Genomic DNA, 17,506 nt, shown 5'->3' on the forward strand with positions numbered 1-17,506 from the left:
CTCCTGACTTGTTTTCCAGTTTTCCTGTTGCTTCCTGTTTCCTGTTTAAAAGTTTCCTGTTTAAAAGGTGCCTGCCATTTTCTTTGCCATACAGCCAAAGGGGTTGGGTGGATTTCTAAACAAACAGCAACAGTTATTGGCTATAGTCAAATCACAACCCACTCACAGCAACCCCAAGACAGAGCTTCCAAGGCAAGTCAGAAGCAGAGGTGGTTTGTCATTGCCTTTCTCTGCAGTGTTTTGTGATGGTCTGCCATCCAGGCACCAACTTGGAGACATGATGAGACTGGGTTATGCCCAGAGGCGTAGCTGGGCCCCCACCCCACCCTTACCTTAGTTCAGCCTAAAAAAGCAGCCTGTTCCCTTCAGGCTGAAAATGGCCTGGTGGAAACTATACTTCCCATGATACCTTGGTGCTCGCAAGATCTCCTGGGAAGTGTAGTTCCCACCAGGCCATTTTCAGCCTGAAGGGAACAGGCCCCTTCTCCCCTCCCTTGCATGCCACCCCTCCCTCTCCCTCCCTTGCATGCCCTCTCTCCTCCCCTCCCTCCGGTAAGTGTGGGGGCAGAGGGCGCCACGTGGGGGGGAGTGGGGTGCCACTCAATGGTGGGATTCAAATAATTTAACAACCGGTTCCGGTGGTGGGATTCAAATAAATTAAACAATTGGTTGTTTACAAGCACCATTTTAACAACCAGTTCTGCCGAAGTGGTGCGAACCTGCTGAATCCCACCACTGGTGCTGTGGGGGCGGGGGGATTTTCGGGGGGCAGGCATGCGCCCAGTGCAACGCACACACACCTTCCCCCTGGTAGCTCCACCTCTGGTTATACCATGTCACCTCCCCTCCCCAATCAGAATACAGAAATTGCCATTTTTAAAAAAATAGAAGAGTTTGGCTTTCTACCCCACTTTTCTACACCATAAGGCGTTTTGAGGCAGCTTGCAAACTCCTTTCCCTTTCTCCCCCCACAATGGACACCTTGTAAGATAGGTGGGGCTAAAGGAGTTCTGAGAGAACTGTTAATGGCCCAAGGTCACCCAGCAGGTTTCATGCATACGAGTGGGGGAACAAACCTGATCCACCAGATTAGAGTCCGCTGTGCCTATGGAGGAGTGCCAAATCAAACCTGGTTCTTCAGAGTAGAGTCCCCACTCTTGACCATTACCCTATGCTGGCTCTCAATAAGCCTCCTGGTGGCATTGTATAGAAAGAATGCCGCGAAAATGGGGGCCGACAGGTATGCGTGTGTGCACTGTGACATCAAGTTGTGGCTGACTTATGGCAACCCGTAGGCTTTTCAAGGCAAGGGATGTTCAGAAGTGGCTTGCCATTGCCTTCCTCTGCACAACAACCCTGTCATTCCTTGAGTCTCTGGAACCAGCAGAGAGGAGAAGCAGTTGAGAAGAAGACTAGGCCAGGAAGAGCAGAGTGAGCTCTGGTGTTCATTTTGGAGGGCTTTTCTCAGAAGGCCATTGCTTTTTCCGCAGAAGGCCACTGCTTTCACATCCTGCATGTGAGCTCCCAAAGGCACCTGGTGGGCCACTGCGAGTAGCAGAGAGCTGGACTAGATGGACTCTGGTCTGATCCAGCTGGCTTGTTCTTTTGTTCTTATGTTCTTGGTGGGCTCCCATCCAATTATTAACCAGGACTGACCCTGCTTAGCTTCCGACACCTGACAAGAACAGGCCAACCTGAGCCATCCAGGTGAGTGCACAGAAAGCTCCCAACACAGAAACTCTGCTGTCAATATGGGACTCCTCACTGTGGCGGAAAAATGTTAAGATTCAATTGCAGGAAACTGCCTTCGCCATTTGCCACAAGATCCGTGGAAAAACACCTCTGCTGCTCCAAGGCTGGGAGCCGCTCAGATCCTCACAGCAACAGATAAGAACCAGACCGGACGCCAGCTTGATATCCTTTGACAAAAGGTTTTATTTCATTTTGGCACAACGGACCACATGACATTCCACAGTTTTGGGCAACTCTACCCTCCCCCCACCCCCCACTGCTGGGGACACATAGATACCAGGAAAGTACAGCTTGTGCTTTTTCCGGAAACCCCAGTCGGACAAAAGTCACGCTCTCCCTTCGACGAACACTTCATCCGACATTAGTTCCATCCATACATACCCAACACCTGGCCAGGTTGGTTTCAAGTAGTTTCTAGCAAAACTTCTATTTGTATTAAGGAAAAAAAATTCTGGAACCAAATCCCTATATTCAGCGATTGGAACGTAATGCAAATTATTTGTATGGCTGTGACTGATTGATGGGAGACTGCATTTATCTGCAGGTTTTGAAATCAAGGGCAGAGGGGCGTGAAAGAAAAGGGGGCCCTGAAGAGCTAAGATGCCCCCCACCCCCTGGCACCTTTAAGCATACTGCAGGTCCTGGTGAAGTGGGGTGGGTAGGGGCCTTCTGTGCTTTGGATCATGGAAAAGAAACTAGCTGCATGAATTCAGATGTCCCGCTGCAACCATGAGGCCTAGAGTCAGGGAAATACGAGATTCCCCTGGCCCTGAATAAATCACTGCATGCTGGACTATGGATTTTGAAGTGCAATGCTCAGTTCTGTGATTCACAGTACAAACCACGATCATTCAGAGTCTGATAAAGAATCAGGTCCGTTCAGCATATGTAGCAGGGGCTTCCCAAGGTCTCGGGTGGGACTGCACCCCAGTAGCGTTGCTAGTCTGAGATCCTCTAGGTTGGAAATACCGAGAACGGAACCTGGGACTTCCGGTGTGCAAAGCGTGCGCTCTGCCTCCGAGTGATCAAGTATCCTACTTCCCCTGCCACTGCTGCTGATCCATCTGCAAGCTACTATGTTGGAGGTTCCTAGCAAGTCTTACTCTGTGCTTTTGTCCCCTTCCTCTCTAAAGGGATCTATCTAAGGTACGATACGGGCCCTACGAGCACAAACAGCAACTTAGAGATGGGCCAATGGGCACTAGAGGCTGAGCAAGAGGCAGGGCTCTGCCAGACTTGGGAATGGCTACCCTTCCCCACAATGGCGTACCAAGGCAAACTGGCTCCCTGCACAAAACCCATGGGCGGAGCAGCCCGGCCGCGGCACTCACCTTTTCCAGACGGCCCCAGCAGCCCAAGTTCACCGCAGGTGGAGCTCCCTGTCCTCCTGCTCTGCCTCTGGTGGCTTGTGGGCCACCATACAAAGTGGGCGGGGCTTAGAAATCAGGCGCCCCACGTGACTTAAAATTTCTGCGCCCTGGGCAACTGCCCACTTTGCCCAATGGGCAGTACACCACTGCTTCCCCTCCCCAGCATCCACTACTGGGCAACTGATGGGTTTCCAGATTTCTGTCTATTTCTCTTATTGGTACACCAGATTACAGGAGACTAAATTGTCTATGGACATTTGGGGCAGATGCTTGGACTTGCAGGCACTAAACAGCTTGGTCACAGTAGATCACTGGTCCTAAGGATGTGGCTGACACAAGGAAGGTGGCGTGACTGGGCTGGGGTTGTGGCTGATACTACGGGAAGGACACAGCACCACACTTGGGGCCATTATGCAAATGGGTGGAATGAGGATCGGGGCGGCCCCAAGCCTTGTCAGAAGAGAAGCGGGGTTCTTCCTCGCTCCAGCTGTTTGAACAAACCAGTTCCGTGGTAGTTTTCTCTCCCCTCAGAATCACGCCGGTGCCTCCGGGGCACAAAGGGAAGCTGAGCCCACGGCCCGGCCTCACAGTTCAATGGTGTCACTGGAGAGGCTGCGGGAATCCACCTGCTTGCTGAGAGCCAAGAAACTCCGCCGGGCCTCACCGTCGGAGTTTGGCGCGCTGCTGGAGGGAGCTGGAGGGAGGTCGTCTGGCAACAGCTGGGCCTGGCAAGGGAGCTCCTCTGCGGGCAGGCTTTCTGGTGAGGACAGGCCGTGGCGCCAGGGGTTCCAGCTGATCTTGAGGGAGGCACGGGAGAAGGAGGTGCGGGAGAAGCTGTCGAAAGAGGTGTCTGTCGGGGGCTCGCTGGCCAGGCCCCGGCTCTGCGTGGTGAGCTCGCCCATCGAGCTGGCCCGCGCCAAACTGTACAAGCAGTCTGGGTCGCTGCTCCGGCGAGGCCGGCCCAGCAGAGGCTGAGCCGTGTGGGAGAGGGTCGAGCACTCGCCACGCAGCGAAGAGCAGGAGTCTTGGCGGGCCAGGCGGGAAGGGAAGTGGAGGCTGGAGCGCAGGAAAATGGAGTCGCGCACTAAGTGCTCCCGGAAGAGGGCTTCGTCGATGCTGCGGCTCAGGTTGATGGGAGAGGGAGGCCGGAACTCCAGTTCAGCCAAGGACAGCACAGAATCCCGTTCAAAGCAGATGCTGGTGTAGGAGCGGCCCATGGTGGTGGCTGCGGCGTTGGGGCACTTGGGGCTGTAGACGGGGTGCACTGGGGAGGGGCTGGAATGCTGGCTGGCTGCCGCCCGCAATTCGTTGTTGTCCTTCAGTGCCCAGAGGCGCCCACTAGTAGGCGGGTTCCGGATCAAGCTCTTGCTGATATCATTGTTGGGTACTTTCTCCAGGACCCCGCCGGACCAGTTGTAACAGTTGTTGGGATACTCGGGCACCTCGGCCTTGCGGTAGGTGCAAAAGTAGCGCGCCAGCTTGGCCCAGCAGGAGTGCTCGCTGCTCCCGTACCGCTGGCAAAGGGCCTGCCCGGCTAAGAAGGCCAGCGTGAAAGACAGCACCAGCTCGCCGATCCGGAACCAGAACTGCACAAACCACCAGCCCCAGCTGAAGACGTCCGGCCGGCCCAGCACTCCGGAGAGCCACAGCACCCCGTACAACTGCAGCCCGCAGCACGGGAGCGCCAACCCACTGCTTCCGAGGAGCAGCCACGCCCCGCTCCACACGCCGGGCTCGGGAGTGCCTTCGGACGCTGCGCTGTGCCGTAGCTGCCAGTACACGAGCATGGTGATGGGCAAGAGGCAGAAGCCGGCTGTGCAGGAGAGCGTGTGCAGCCCCACGGCCACCACCGGGTGCATCGGAGGCGTGAGCAAGTCGGCCCCCAGGAGGAGGAGGCTTTGCACGGACCCCAGGACAGCCAACGAGAGCAGGCTTTGCAGTCTCGGGGGCAAGACCTGCAGGTGGGCCTGGCAGAGGAGGCGGAGCAGAAGCACCGCAAATGTGCTCAGCAGCAGGGGGAAGGGTGTCATGTACAGCACCCGCACCGCTCGGGAGGGCAGCCAGCCTCGTGAGCCGTACGGGTCCACCAGAAAAAAGGTAGCACGCAGGACCCCGAACGCCAGCAGCAAGGCACTGGCGGCCACGACGTAGGGGAGATGGGGAGCGTGCGTGGCCAGGGAACCCACCAGGCAGACCAAGCTCAGCAGGCTGAGCAGGAGAAAGAGCACAGCCAAGCCGTACACATGCAGAGCCCAGGCGAAGCTCAGCGTCCGCTCCAGGTCCTTCCACTGCAGCAAGGTCTGGTTGAGCATAAACTGGCTGCAAGCGCTGCCGGGGCGTGGGCAGGGGGGGCTAGAGGCCGGCAGCAAGGCGGGTTGGCTGGGCTCCGGTCTGGCCAGCTGGGGATGCTGCAAGGCTCGTTGCGTGGTGACCCGGATTAGGCCACGGCGAGGTGTCGCCGGAAGGCGGGACGAAAGAGTGGCGAGCACGGCGCTGCTCTGCCCGGGAGATTGGGTCCCAGCTGGATCTGTAAGCGAGAAAGAAGCAAACAGATGCTCAAGGGGAGAAAGAAAAGCTGGAAGAAAAAACAACTGCCTTAAAGACGGCAAGGCGAGGGTTGTGTGCATTGTCCTGTCAAAGGCTTTCACAGCCGGAATCACTGGGGTATTGCGTGGTTTCTGGGTTGTATGGCCGTGTTCTGGTAGCATTTTCTCCTGACGTTTCACCTGCATCTGTGGCCAGCATCTTCAGAGGATCCTCTGAAGATGCCAGCCACAGATGCAGGCGAAACTTCAGGAGAAAATGCTACCAGAACACGGCCATGCAGCCTGGAAACCCCACAACACCCCATTGTATGCATTGTACCCAAGTGCAGAAAAGGTATTATCATGTTGCCCTGGGCGCGGAATCTACATTTTCTTTCCTTTATGGGTTATCGTTAGACATATTCCACATATTTATGCAGAAGCTACTTTCTATTACATACGCAAAGAAACTGCTATTTCTTGCTTACAGCTGTGGAGACATTTCTAAGCATTGCCCACTTCCCAGCATGCTTGAAAAGCTGTGGACAATGTGAAAGCCATAGAGTCAGTCACCTTATACCAAGTCATAGCGATGATCCATCAATCCCAAAACAGTTGAGTCTTTTCAGAACCTATGAATGCTGAAACTCACCATTTCCTAAATTACAATTTGATGCATATACCACTCTTACACTGGAAAAATAATAATGTTGCAGAGTGTGGGTGTGATGTACCTCAACCACAATGGAACCCACTCACCCCCTACTTCTCAACACGAGTTCCTTCTTCTCCCTCTTGATCTAGAAGGAGGAAAACCCAGAGGAGCCACTCATATAGGGACACAACAGGCTGCCTCTGTAGACACTGGGTATTTCTGCTGCATCTCTGCTTGGGAGGACAATTCTACCACACCCAATGCAGGAGCACAGTGGAAGATAAGAAGAAAGTAAGATCGGAGCAGGTGATCATGCAGAGATTCTGCAGGCAGCCTCATCTGCAGGAGACCATGTTGAACTCATGGGTGTCTTTCATTATTAATGTGTCATAAGAACATGAGAAGGAGCCTGCTGGATCAGACCAGAGTCCATCTAGTCCAGCACTCTGCTACTCGCAGTGGCCCACCAGGTGCCTTTGGGAGCTCACATGCAGGAGATGAAAGCAATGGCCTTCTGCTGCTGCTGCTCCCAAGTACCTGGTCTGCTAAGGCATTTGCAATCTGAGATCAAGGAGGATCAAGATTGGTAACCATAGATCGACTTCTCCTCCATCAATCTGTCCAAGCCCCTTTTAAAGCTATCCAGGTTAGTGGCCATCACCACCTCCTGTGGCAGCACTGTGTCACTTTGCAGGCAGCTCGTAGTTCTTTCTTGGTGATCCACTTGGGGAATTACTAGTCCCTGCTCAGTGATCGGTGGCAGCTCTGAAAGATCTGAGGCAAAGAGACCCACTCCTGGCTTTGCTCCATGAGACGCTCTAATTAGAAATGCCAGGAATTGAACTTGGGACCTTCGGCATACCAAGAAGTTCTCAACCACTGAGTCATCTTGTGGGGGAGGGGGGAGGAAAGGGGCAGCGATCAGAGATGCCATGTGACCATTTCTCCCTCTTTTGAACTTCAGGCGACAGCGGCCAAATTCAGGCGTCCGCTGCCATCTGCCGAACAGCAGGTGCCTGACCAACTCCGCCCCTCCCGCCCATCAAACCAACTTATTTACCTCCTCCCCTTTCGCTGCCTCACCACCTGGCAACGTGCAGCAGGGTGGATGAGGCAGGAAGCATAAAATGTGCTGAAAATGTTTGAAGCTCATGAGGGTAATAAAGGCCTGAGGGAGGTAAAGCAGGAAGGTGGCAGGTGAAAGGCTCCATATAACAGCCAGAAGTGATAGCAGAAGGTAAGACCACTGCAGAGATAAGCTGGAAGGATATAGGTCGGGGCTTTAGGGAATCAGCAGCGGGGAGCCTACTTTTTCCCGCACAAGCCGGAGGGCAGAAAAAAGATCCTTCCGCTCAGGCCAAATAACAAGCAATGCTGTACATAGCAAGAACGTGCCTGTTCTCCTGGGATTAGGTCAGACTTGGTGGGGGTAGTTATGAAATTAAGGATCTTGAAGAAGCTCCAGCAAAATAGCCTGAAGAGAAAAATAAGCAGGGGGTTGAGAAAAAGGCCCTGGGTGCAGAACACGGGTCTGCAACTTGCGGCTCTCCAGATGTTCGTGGACTACAAATCCCATCAGCCCCTGCCAACATGCTGTCAGGAGTTGATGGGATTTGTAGTCCATGAACATCTGGAGAGCCACAGGTTGCAGATCCCTGGTGTAGAGGGAAGGGGAAGACAGGACCAGTGTGTTTGTGTGTAAAATGCCATCAAGACAGAGCTGAGTTATGGCAACTTTGACGAGGGACTTTTCAGGCCAGTAATTTGCCTTCCTTTGCAGAGCCTTATTTAGAGGTCTCTCTTCCAAGTATCAAACAGATCTGATGAGAGTGGGCTGTACTATATTATTCCGCACATCCAGCCCGCTAGGTGGGAAGGAGATATGGGTTTCCAAATTCCCCAGCCCCGGATGCTAGAAATCCAAGCAATCCATCTGACCCAGGTAGCAAATGAGCAGGCCCAACTGGGCAAACGGACTCAGAATGAATTGCTGCTGCTTTTGGGGGAGAGAATGAGAGAGCCAGTGCCTCCTTGCCTCTTCCTCGGTCATGGTGCGAGAGACCACCAGGAACGGCACCATCTCAGCTGTGTAAAGGCTTGTTTCTTTGGCAAACAAACTACAATCCTCAGGCTGTCTAGCAGCACACACACTCACAAAAAATCGTAAACAGGAAAGCAAGAGATTAAAAAAAAAATCCAGAGCCCAGCTGAAGTAGGATGAAGCAGGTCAGCAGGGGAAATAGGGCTCATCTTCCGCAGAAAGATTAAAGGAGAGGTTGGCACAACTAGGCAGAGGGCCAAAAGAGGACCGTGGGCAGTTTGGGCATAAATGGACACCCAGAAGGGGCCAAAGATTGGTGGGTTTCCCCCTCGGTCTTAAGGTGCCACTGGGCTTCTGTTTGGGTTTTCTCCCGATTAAAACTCTGCTCTGAGGTTGTCATCTCAACTCCCCCCCCCTCCCCTTGTGTTGTTAAGAGGTGATTTTTTCCAGCTATGAAGCTGGACTGATGGAAGGGGGCAGCAAACTTTACCTGCTGAATTTCTGTTTGTCAAAAGTGCAGAATCCCGGCTTGAAAAGAAAAAAATGGCAGTTTTTGAGTGCTCTCCCTGAAGAAATGTTTGGATTTATATTCTGCCTTTGTCTCCTATAAGGAGACTCAAGGCGGCTTGCACAGTGGCGAAGCCACCAGGGGACGGGGGGTGCGCGATGCACCGGGCTCACCATTTCTAGTCACGTGGGGGGTGGAAAAATCCCCTCCCCGCCCCCCGCACACACCCCCGCGGCACACCACCACTTACTTTTAGGAATGGAGCAGGCCAGAAGCCTGTCTGCGTTGCCTGGGCCTGGGAAATGTAGTTCCCACTAGGCCCAGGCAACACAGGCAGCCTTCCGGCCTTCTTCTCCAGCCTGCTCCTTTCCTAAAAGTAAGTGGGGTGGGGGGCGTGGGGGGGCGCAAAAGCCAGAGTGTGCACTGGGCGCACTCTGGTCTAGCCACGCCTCTGGGCTTGCAAACTCCTTTCTCTTCCGCTCCTCACAACATACACCTTGTGAGGTAGGTGAGGCTGAGAGAGTTCTGAGAGAACTGTGACTGATCCAAGGTCATTCAGCAGGCTTCATGTGTAGGAGTGGGGAAACAAATTCCGTTCACCAGATAAGAATCAACCACTCATGTGGAGGGGTGGGAATCACAGTTCTCCAAATTAGAGCCCCCCACCCTTAACAACTACACCATGCCAGCTTACACAACATTCAAGACTTGGTATTTTTTTTCCCAAAAGGAACCCAGTAGCCTCCATAGAGCAAGAATCCTCCTGATATTTAGACCGGTACACTGTTTGTCTTCAAGAAGATACCCAATAGACCCGTGGTGACAAACCTTTGGCACTCCAGATGTTATGGACTACAATTCCTATCAGGCCCTGCCAGCATGGCCAATTGGCCATGCTGGCAGGGGCTGATGGGAATTGTAGTCCATAACATCTGGCGTGCCAAAGGTTTACCACCACTGCAATAGACACACGTGGGAAGGAACTGCCAGGATGAGCAACTGCCCACAGAGAAACGGGCAGCCAGGGCTGGTTAGTGCCGCTAATCGTGTGAAGAGATTATCCTGATTGAAAATGGCACCAGACTCAATATAACCAGACCCCCCCTCCCCCCTCTGCCTAAGAAACAAGCCCTGTAAGGCAGCGCTGGATTCCCCTCAGGGCATCTGAAAGAAAATTCAAAGAACATGTTTACAACTACCTTTTTTCCCTTAACAGAGCTTCTAAAGACACTTTCCACAAGCAGGGAACTGGATTCCTGCCTTGCCTGAAGGGGATGAATTGGGGACATGAGGGGACTTGAGTGATCCTGCCTTTCCTGAGGTGGGGGATGGCGCAACAGCAGGACGAAGAGAAGGAAGCGTCTGGTGATCCCCAGTTTGGACCTCCGCCACAAGCTCACTAAGTGGTCTTTGGCAAGCCATGCCTCCTCAGCCACGCCCGAGTCTGCCATGTGGGCTAATAGTAATGGCTGTAGTAAGATTGCAACACAGTCCAAGTGCTTTGAACAGTGAAGATGCTCATTATTATTATGACTAACAATTCATCTGAGGTAACCGTGCAAGAGCCTTCGTCCTGGGACGGCTGGGTGACCGCGCCCCAGGAGTTACGCTTGTAAGATGACGGAAATGAAAGGCTGGTTCAAAAGCAGGACTCTCCGCCTGTTGAGTCTTGCCTCTCCGTTGCCAAGCCCTGCTGTCCAGGAGAGGTGGGTGGGTGTAAACGAGGAGGGGAAAAAAGTTTTCATAGTGTTGTTCTTGCTCACCTGGATGTCTGGTGCCTTGGCCCTTCACCACCATAAAAATGCCCTGCCCAGGAGTAGTTGAGCCAACAGGAATCCTGGGGATCACAGCGCCTCGGACTCGTTGCGGGTCAATATCAACCACTTCCCCAGTTCCTGAAAGACAGGAACAGGCCTCAGGTGGAACCAGCAACACATACATGTGATTCTACCCAGTGGAAAGAAAACAATGCCACCATTCGCTGCCATCTCACAGTTTCCCTCAGTCTTCCCTGCGGTGTTCCAGCAGAGGGGATTTTGAGCAGGGGAAGAGAAATCCCATGTACCAAGCAGACCCATTTCAGTTGGTCAATGGCTGACACAAACCCTGACTCCCTGATCAGATACGCTGCCATTGAGTCACCGCTCTACAAAACAGTCTCTTTCCAACCCCCACATCCCCCACAGCATCGTATCATCGTAAAAAACTCCACCGAGTCCCACCTCTAGCTGTCCTCTGGGACTCACTGGCCCCTTCCGCACATGCAAAATAATGCGTTTTCAAACCACTTTCACAACTGCTTGCAAGTGGATTTTGCTATTCCGCACAGCTTCAAAGAGCACTGAAAGCAGTTTGAAAGTGCATTATTCTGCATGTGCGGAATGAGCCACTGTCACTCTTCCACCCTTTGAAGTCTCCATCACAATCAAACATCTATTTCCTCACCATGCTAGTAAAATGACTCTCATCTCAGCCTTTGCCATATACTCTGTACAGCTCAGCCAAGTCACTTCAGCCATTTTTAATACACACAGCCTCCCTCCCAACAGCTCTCCTTAATTTCCCAAGAATCCCATATCATCATCATCCCTCTCCGGGTCTCTGATGCCACTTTTCTGTTCTCTGCCCCACCCCCTTCAACAGTGGCCTCCGTTTTATAAGCTCCCCTCTCCGACTCCTGGCACCTGACCCTCATCCAAACCTTGGCCCTCCATTCTATCAGTTACCCCCACCTCTTCTCCTTCCTCTCATAGAGACAGTGAGACAAAGCTATCACGAGTGTCCCAAAACGTATCTTGAGTCTTTAAAGGACTGTTTTCATGTTTATAAAACGCAGTTCCAAGATGGCAATTTAGAGGGCATCAGGGAAGAAAGGCATCTTCACTCTTTAACTTCAGGATCAGAATTATTCTCACTGCTTCGATCCCTAATGGGAAAAGCTTACAGGTAAACGCTTTCATTTTTCTTCAGCGGGGGTACATATAACTTGGTGGGGATAGTTTCCAGAAAGGAAAAATGGCGGATGGGGAAAGTTTCGAGAGGTTTCTCTTTCCTTCAGCCAATCACCCACCCCTTCAAACTCAGAAGCCTCACAAGCTAGCTGCGATTTATGAAAATATATTTCCAAGAATTACAGAACAACATTTAGATCAGCCCTAAGTGAGGGCCGAAAACAGAGACAACCCTACACTTACCTGGGGTGGTGAAGCTGGAGAAAGCTGGATTTGTGGAGCTACCAAGGGAGCGAGTCCGTTCTGTCCCTGTTGTGCGCTGAGTTCCTGCTTGCTGAGTGGTATCAACGATCAGGCTCCAGTGGGTAATTCTTTCATGGACAACTGGCCCCTGGGTCGCTCTTGTGCCTTCCGTTGGTAAAGGGGGTGAAGGGCTGAGGAAAAGATCCTCTAAGGACGAGTGATGGGAGCCGTCTGGGAGAACGGCGGCTTTTTGACCCTTCTTATCCAGTGGGACTGTCATAGTGGTTAACTGTGGGGTCTGGGAAGCTGCACCCAGGCCCACAGTGCCCTTCTGTGGCTCTAAGGGACTCTGTGTGTACTCAGCTGCCAGAGTGGCATTAAAAGGGCTGGTCGAAAGCCCCTCACTGTCCTGCGGACCACCATAGACCTGTGTGCTCCTGTATGAAGCCAAGTATTTCACTGTGCTTTGATTCCTGTCGAGCAATTCCTTCCCTGTAGAATCATCGCCCCTAGGATCGGTGCCCAAGGTTGCCATCCACTTTATGCGGGATACACCAGAAGGTAACGTCACCAAGGGGATGGTAGACACTGTAGGCCTGGGGCTGACGGTTGTTGCTGTGGAGGCGTCTTTGAATACCACGTGGACGTGGCTACGTGTGGTTCCCTCTTGAGAGGGCGCGAAGTCCAACACACCTTCCCTGGAAGACTCTGGGAATGGGACCATACCCAGGTTGGCTGTGGTTGCCCTCTCAACGTCAGGCAAAGAGAAGGAGCTCTCGTTCTTCTCTAGTTGTGGACCGGGTCCCACAGTTACGTGGCCGACATCTTCAGGCTCTTTTTGAACGTGGGAAGGGCCCGTGGTTGGCAAAGGGGAGTCTCCTCCTTGGAAGTCCAGGCTTCCTCCTGAAGCATTTGTGGGAGACCCTGGACCAGAGGTTGTCACTGCAGGGAAGTCAACGGGCCACGTGAGAACAGGGGGCCCAGTGATGACAGTGGGGCTGGCACTTCTCCAGTCCTCAGCTCTTGGCACCCCGTCGCCACTGGAGACCTCGTGGGCATCGGGATCCAGATGGGGCACAGCTGGCAGAAGAGACTCCTGGGAAGAACCATTCAGCGAAGGCAGCTCTGGGGCGGAACTCAAAGAAGAGTTCCAGGCAGGGCTGTCCGGGGTGGGGAGACTGAAAGCCCGGAGCAAGGAAGGCAGGAGCAGACTCCAGGTGAAGGAGAGACCCATGGCAGCCATCCCTGAGGTGTGATGGCAAAGCTCAGCACCCAGCACCGTCACAGCTTCTCATTCTTTGCCCTGTTGGAGAAGAACACTGTCAGGGATGGCCGGAAGTGCCTTGCTGGAAGACCCGTGAAAGAAGCAGGCTCAAACCAGGCAAAGGTTTGAGCAGAGAAGGGGCTGGCTGACTGGGGAGAATCCATGCTAAATTGCGGAGGCAGACAGGAGAGGGTTAAGCAGGGAGCCAGCTGCAACCAAAGAGCAAATGGGCCCACGAGCTGCAGGCAAGCAGGAGCGCATGAACGTGCTTGGCTCGTGGATGCAAACATGAAGAGGCAATCACACGTACCCACTCAAAGCTGATAGGAGGTTCCTGCTGTCCAGAGGGAGTCCTATATTCCTCACCCTCCCGCCTTCTGCCAGCGCTGGAGAAACTCCAAATAGCAACCAACTCCAGCCATTCCTAACACTGGACTTTGGCACAGTACCTGCCACTAGGCCCTGGCGTCCAGCAATCAGGATCTCAGAGGTGCCTTCCAGAGATGGGGGGAGGGGCCCACGGGGCAGCCCCTGTGTCCTGCATCTCCCCCACCAGGTTCCCCCCCCTCTTCCTCCTCCTGCCATTTGGGCCACAGTAACAAAGAATAACAGAGGGAGTTACATAAGGAGCCATCTGATTCACATAACCCTGCGCTGTTCAAACAGCAGCACCCCTGCAGGGCCTTGGCGATCCTTCCCAGCTCTGCTAAGATAATTTAACTGGAGAGGTCAGAAACGGGACCTGGGGTCATTTTTCGTGTGTGGGGGCGGGACGGGAGAGCAAGCCCAAGGCAGACCTGCAGAGAGGACAGGCATCAAACGGCTCACCAAAACAGCTTGGTCCACAGATGCTGCACGGCCTTCACAGCTGTTCCCGGAGCCTTGCGATGCACGCAGGTTCACCTTGGGCATCTGACTCTTGCTCCCGTGCAAAGGAAGATGGGGATGCCCAGACCAAATGAGCAGAGTCCTGCAACCCTGATTGAAGTGTGGAATCCTGCAGCACTTTGAATCCTTTCCAGGCCTGGCAGCAAAAGGCTGCACGGTTTGGGATCCCTGCATCTTGGACAGCTCCCGCTGCCACGGCTTGGTAAACCTCCATCCTCACGGAGGCTGCCATTATCCCAGTGGCTCCCACCCTTCGACAGCAGCCTAGCCGAGATCTACCCGGTCACTATTGGTACCTAGCAGAGCTGAACTTGACTGAACGTCAGTCCAGGATTCCTGATCCTGGCCCTGGGCACCTCTCAGCCTCAATTATAAAAAGGGAGGAATTAGTTAACAACCTCACAGGAGAGGATTTTTTTTGGGGGGGGGGGTAAGGCTGCAGAGATGACATAACAATAAAACTCCAGGCTGCCCCGGAGGGTTGCTTAAACCATGTGGATAAAAACAATCTCTTCCGCTGATAGAGACTTATTGTGTAAAAACGGGCAGCGGAATCTTTTCTCCAGCCAGCTGACACCCGATTGACAGCTCCTGTCAATCCGCCCATCTCCCTACCACACACTTCGGTTTCCACGTCACGGTGCCTACCGAGGAGCAAAGGACCCACTCTCCGAGCCCCCAAATCTTGCATTTAGAAAAAGACACCCAATGGCAAAGAAAGAGCCACATCCACATACCTGAAGCTTCCATCTGCCCAAAGCCTTCAGGTAGTCTGTGGCTACCCGAACTCAGCACCATCACCTCCAACCGTTCTAGAAACAAACGGTGGGGGCTGTGCAAAATACCAGGGAGCAATGGGGCAGATCCGACCCACCGATCCAGGGGTCACAGAAACAGCGAAGCTGTGCGCCGAGGTGGGTGAGTGGCCACAGCGTGAGGAGGAGCCCTGTCCATTTACAAGCGGGCAACGCAGGGCGTGCACAGCATCCACGCCTGGGTGTGGGGCCGGGCGTGCCAGGTGGTGTCCGAGCTGACTGCTCTTGCGTGAGTCACCTACCTCTCCAGGTGCCCGCAGCCTGCTGCGTCCTTGGAAGAGATCCCCCCCCCCCCTCCCTCGATGCCCGTGCAGGCGTCTTACCTCGGAGCCCTCCTTGGCGCTGCGGCCTCATCCTGGGGGAGAGCGGGGTGGGAGGCGGCGGTGCCGGAACGGCTCCAAAGTCCCCTACTTCGCCTCTGCTCACGTCGCCCCCTCCTCCCCCCCCCCCCGGCCAGCCTCGTTAACACTTTCACCTCCGCGCAGTACCTGGCGACCGGCGCAACCTCGCCAACCACGTGCGCTCAGCACCGCCCCGTGGCCAGTGGCGCGTGGCGCGCTCTGCAGCGAGTCAGGCCGGCAGACATTGGGAAGCGGCAGGTGCGGGGAAGGAGGGACCGGCGCCTTCTGCTGCCGGGGTTAGATTGGCACACAAGACCAGGGATGCGCGCCCGGGCTCTGGCTCTTTCTTTTCGTGGCCCGCCCAGAGATCCTGCTGCAGAGAACAAGATCCTCCTCCAGCCGCTGCTATTGCTAACTGCGGCGACTCGGTTAGGCGCCAGTCCCAAACTGGGGGCGCCCGTGGAGCGTCGCCAGCCCCAGCCAGCGTCTCTCGGCGACTGGGCTGAGATCTCCCCGCCGGAGAATTAGCGCCCGCCTCCCTCCCTCTCTCCCCGCCTCTTTCGCCAAGGGCCGGCGGAGGGTACGCGGGCACCGCAGTGGCCACGTGGCTGCTGACTGCAGCCTGCACAGGAAACCCCCCTCCCCAAATGCATCGAGGCTCCCCGAGCAAGATTGAAGGCCGAGCGAAGCTTAATTCCGGAATAGGAAGGGTATATAATCCCACCAGGCATGTCAATGGTGGATCTGTGTATGCTCGAGGACGCTCACTTTTATTAGTCCTTCACAGATTCTGGGGCTGAACAGGGGAGAGAGACTGTGTGCGTCTGCTCCTGTAAAGTTGCCTTCTTCCCAGCAGCGGGATAGCTTTTTAAAGATGGAGTGCCCAGGACTGTACTAAAGCCGTTAAGCCATTAGAGGCTTTGCTTCAGATCCTGAGGAATCTGCTGATCGCACACTGATCCTGCTCATCCCTGCAAGACAATTGTAGGGATCATCACAAACCCATCTGGTTTGTGGGGGCTTGGGAATTTTGAATTAGTGTGCTAACACACACACACACACACACACAATCTGCAAGCTTCTAGGTTAGATGGATCAAGCAAAGACAAGGAAAATATTTCCAGAGGGGGAGCTAGGCCACTTGGGTGCTGAAAAAGCAGATGTCTTGTGGCACGAAGAAGGAGGAGGAGTAGTTTGGATTTATATTTCCCCTTTCTCTCCTGTAGGAGTCTCAAAGGGGCTTACAATCTCCTTGCCCTTCCCCCCTCACAACAGACACCCTGTGAGGTGGGTGGGGTTGAGAGAGCTCCCAAAAACTGTGACTAGCCCAAGGTCACCCAGCTGGCGTGTGTGGGAGTGCACAGGCTAATCTGAATTCCCCAGATAAGCCTCCACAGCTCAGGCGGCAGAGCGGGGAATCAAAAGGTTCCTCCAGATTAGAATGCACCTGCTCTTAACCACTGCGTAACTGTTCATTTAAGCATACACTCTCACGAACTTTTCTTTGGCTACTTTTTCAGATGCAGCGCAGGGAGGTAATGGGGAATGCAATATGCGAAAGGCAAATCTAATTATGAAAAATAAAGGTGTGCCAAGTTAATTAACACATGCCCTGGGTGGACAGTCCCATAATTGACACCTATATTGAAATTTCAAAATCCCAAATCCCTATTCAACCCTGGGGACGCATAGTCTTAATGAATGATAATTCAGCAGTTTCATGCTGGAGTTTCCCTTTGAAGTCCTCCTGTTAACTTTGAATGGTGACTTTCAGGTCAGCAACAGAGAGTCCTTCATGTCTGAAGTGTCCTGCCACTGTTTTCAAAGCACAGCGATTTTTTAAAATTAGATTTGCGTTCTTGTATTGTTTTAAGTAGGGACTGAGCTGTTTGCCAGTCTAGAGAACTGAAGGGAATTGTTTACACAGGACGGTGTATGTTGTGCTGAACGATGAGCAAGCGGATGAGTGTGAGAGACAGAGGTGGGATCCAGCAGGTTCTCACCAGTTCCCAAGAGTGGGTTACTAATTATTTGTGTGTGCTGAGAGGTCCGCTTTTCCATCTCCACACCCTCGCCTCCCCGAGAGGCAATCCTGCCTTTGAACGTGAAGGTTCCATATAGCAATTGCGACTAATAATGTAACTCCCTGAACT

The 17,506-nt window shown here is 53.7% G+C and overlaps 1 protein-coding gene across 4 annotated transcripts; it reads right to left on the bottom strand.

Annotated features, from left to right (window-relative positions):
* Positions 1-1,925: 1,925 nt before the first annotated feature.
* On the bottom strand, positions 1,926-15,841 carry PRRT3 (proline rich transmembrane protein 3). 4 transcript variants are annotated; one of them, XM_048490805.1, is made up of 4 exons: positions 15,501-15,841; positions 12,046-13,348; positions 10,615-10,746; positions 1,926-5,649 (listed from the first exon to the last, which is right to left on the bottom strand). In XM_048490805.1, exons 2-4 carry the CDS (start codon positions 13,286-13,288, stop codon positions 3,707-3,709), a joined length of 3,318 nt encoding a protein of 1,105 aa, XP_048346762.1. In that variant the 5' UTR covers positions 13,289-13,348; positions 15,501-15,841; the 3' UTR covers positions 1,926-3,706. The 4 variants fall into 4 exon arrangements, with proteins under 4 accessions (XP_048346762.1, XP_048346759.1, XP_048346761.1 ...); XM_048490802.1 differs by having other exon boundaries at positions 15,336-15,841; XM_048490804.1 differs by lacking the exon at positions 15,501-15,841 and adding an exon at positions 14,935-14,974.
* Between the last annotated feature and the right edge of the window lie 1,665 nt (positions 15,842-17,506).

The sequence above is a fragment of the Sphaerodactylus townsendi genome, linkage group LG03 (assembly GCF_021028975.2).
Source record: "Sphaerodactylus townsendi isolate TG3544 linkage group LG03, MPM_Stown_v2.3, whole genome shotgun sequence".
Classification (NCBI taxonomy): Eukaryota; Metazoa; Chordata; class Lepidosauria; order Squamata; family Sphaerodactylidae; genus Sphaerodactylus; species Sphaerodactylus townsendi.